The 1312-nt window shown below is 36.1% G+C and overlaps 1 protein-coding gene across 1 annotated transcript; it reads left to right on the top strand.

The window, feature by feature from the left end:
- Positions 1-276: 276 nt before the first annotated feature.
- LOTGIDRAFT_144584 (hypothetical protein) lies at positions 277-777 on the top strand (the record flags this gene model as incomplete). The annotated part of the gene is made up of 1 exon (XM_009055464.1): positions 277-777. A coding segment is annotated over one exon (501 nt), but the record flags the coding sequence as incomplete, so codon positions are not given.
- Positions 778-1312: the final 535 nt, after the last annotated feature.

The following is a 1312-nucleotide window of genomic DNA, read 5'->3' as shown; positions in this document are numbered from 1 at the left end:
TTGTCAATCAGAGTCGTCCTGAAAAGGAAACGAGATCATCAGATTAACGGGTACTTATACATAATATGTATTCCGTGCCTAATAAAAAAATCAAACGTACAAGTATCGGGATTTCCGGATTGTCTGCGACCGATTGAACGTGGCCCTACTGTACCAAATAAACATTATTAACAATGTGTAAGGGGTAAAACTCATCTTTATAATGTCAAGCTATTACAAACTTTGTCTTATACCTTGACTCATCTTCACAATGTCAAGTTATTACAAACTTCATCTTATACCTTTACTCATCTTCACAATGTCAAGTTATTACAAACTACATCTTATACCTTTACTCATCTTCACAATGTCAAGTTATTACAAACTTCATCTTATACCTTTACTCATCTTCACAATGTCAAGCTATTAACAACTTCATCTTATACCTTTACTCATCTTCACAAAGTCAAGTTATTACAAACTACATCTTATACCTTTACTCATCTTCACAATGTCAAGTTATTACAAACTTTGTCTTATACCTTTACTCATCTTCACAATGTCAAGCTATTACAAACTTTGTCTTATACCTTGACTCATCTTAACAATGTCAAGCTATTACAAACTTTGTCTTATACCTTGACTCATCTTCACAATGTCAAGTTATTACAAACTTTGTCTTATACCTTTACTCATCTTCACAATGTCAAGTTATTACAAACTTTGTCTTATACCTTGACTCATCTTCACAATGTCAAGCTATTACAAACTTTGTCTTATACTTGCAAACTGCCATGATACAAGAAATATAGCTGTTGCAGTCAAGGTATAAGACAAGGTTGACATTGTGAAGATAGGGTGGAATTGTCCTTCAACCCCTAAACACTTTTAGCATATTCCCTAACGATAACGCGAAAGAAAAATTGATACATGTATCTGTGGATAGAAAAGAAAGCTAGAATAAATAACGATTGATCCGAATAGTCACCACCTACAAGATCCGGCAGACCAAATATACATCAGAGAATAATTAAAGCTAAGTTGCGTATCGAACTCGTCGTCTGTTACCTCGTTTAGAATGTTGACATAACTAGAAATACTAATAGAGAGTAGGCAATCGATCTTACCCCACCAAATTACCTTGTCCTTACGTCTCTTCTCTTGTCTTTTGTATAATCATGCTTATGCCCCCCCCCCCCCTCACCCCCTCTAATCTTACCACTGGTCCTTACGTCTCTTCTCTTGTCTTTTGTATAATCATGCTTATGCCCCCCCCCCCCCCTCACCCCCTCTAATCTTACCACTGGTCCTTACGTCTCTTCTCTTGTCTTTT

Source organism: Lottia gigantea, assembly GCF_000327385.1.
Source record: "Lottia gigantea unplaced genomic scaffold LOTGIsca_242, whole genome shotgun sequence".
Classification (NCBI taxonomy): Eukaryota; Metazoa; Mollusca; class Gastropoda; family Lottiidae; genus Lottia; species Lottia gigantea.
The sequence above is the reverse complement of the archived record's forward strand: the minus strand, read 5'-3'. Positions and strand labels throughout refer to the sequence as shown.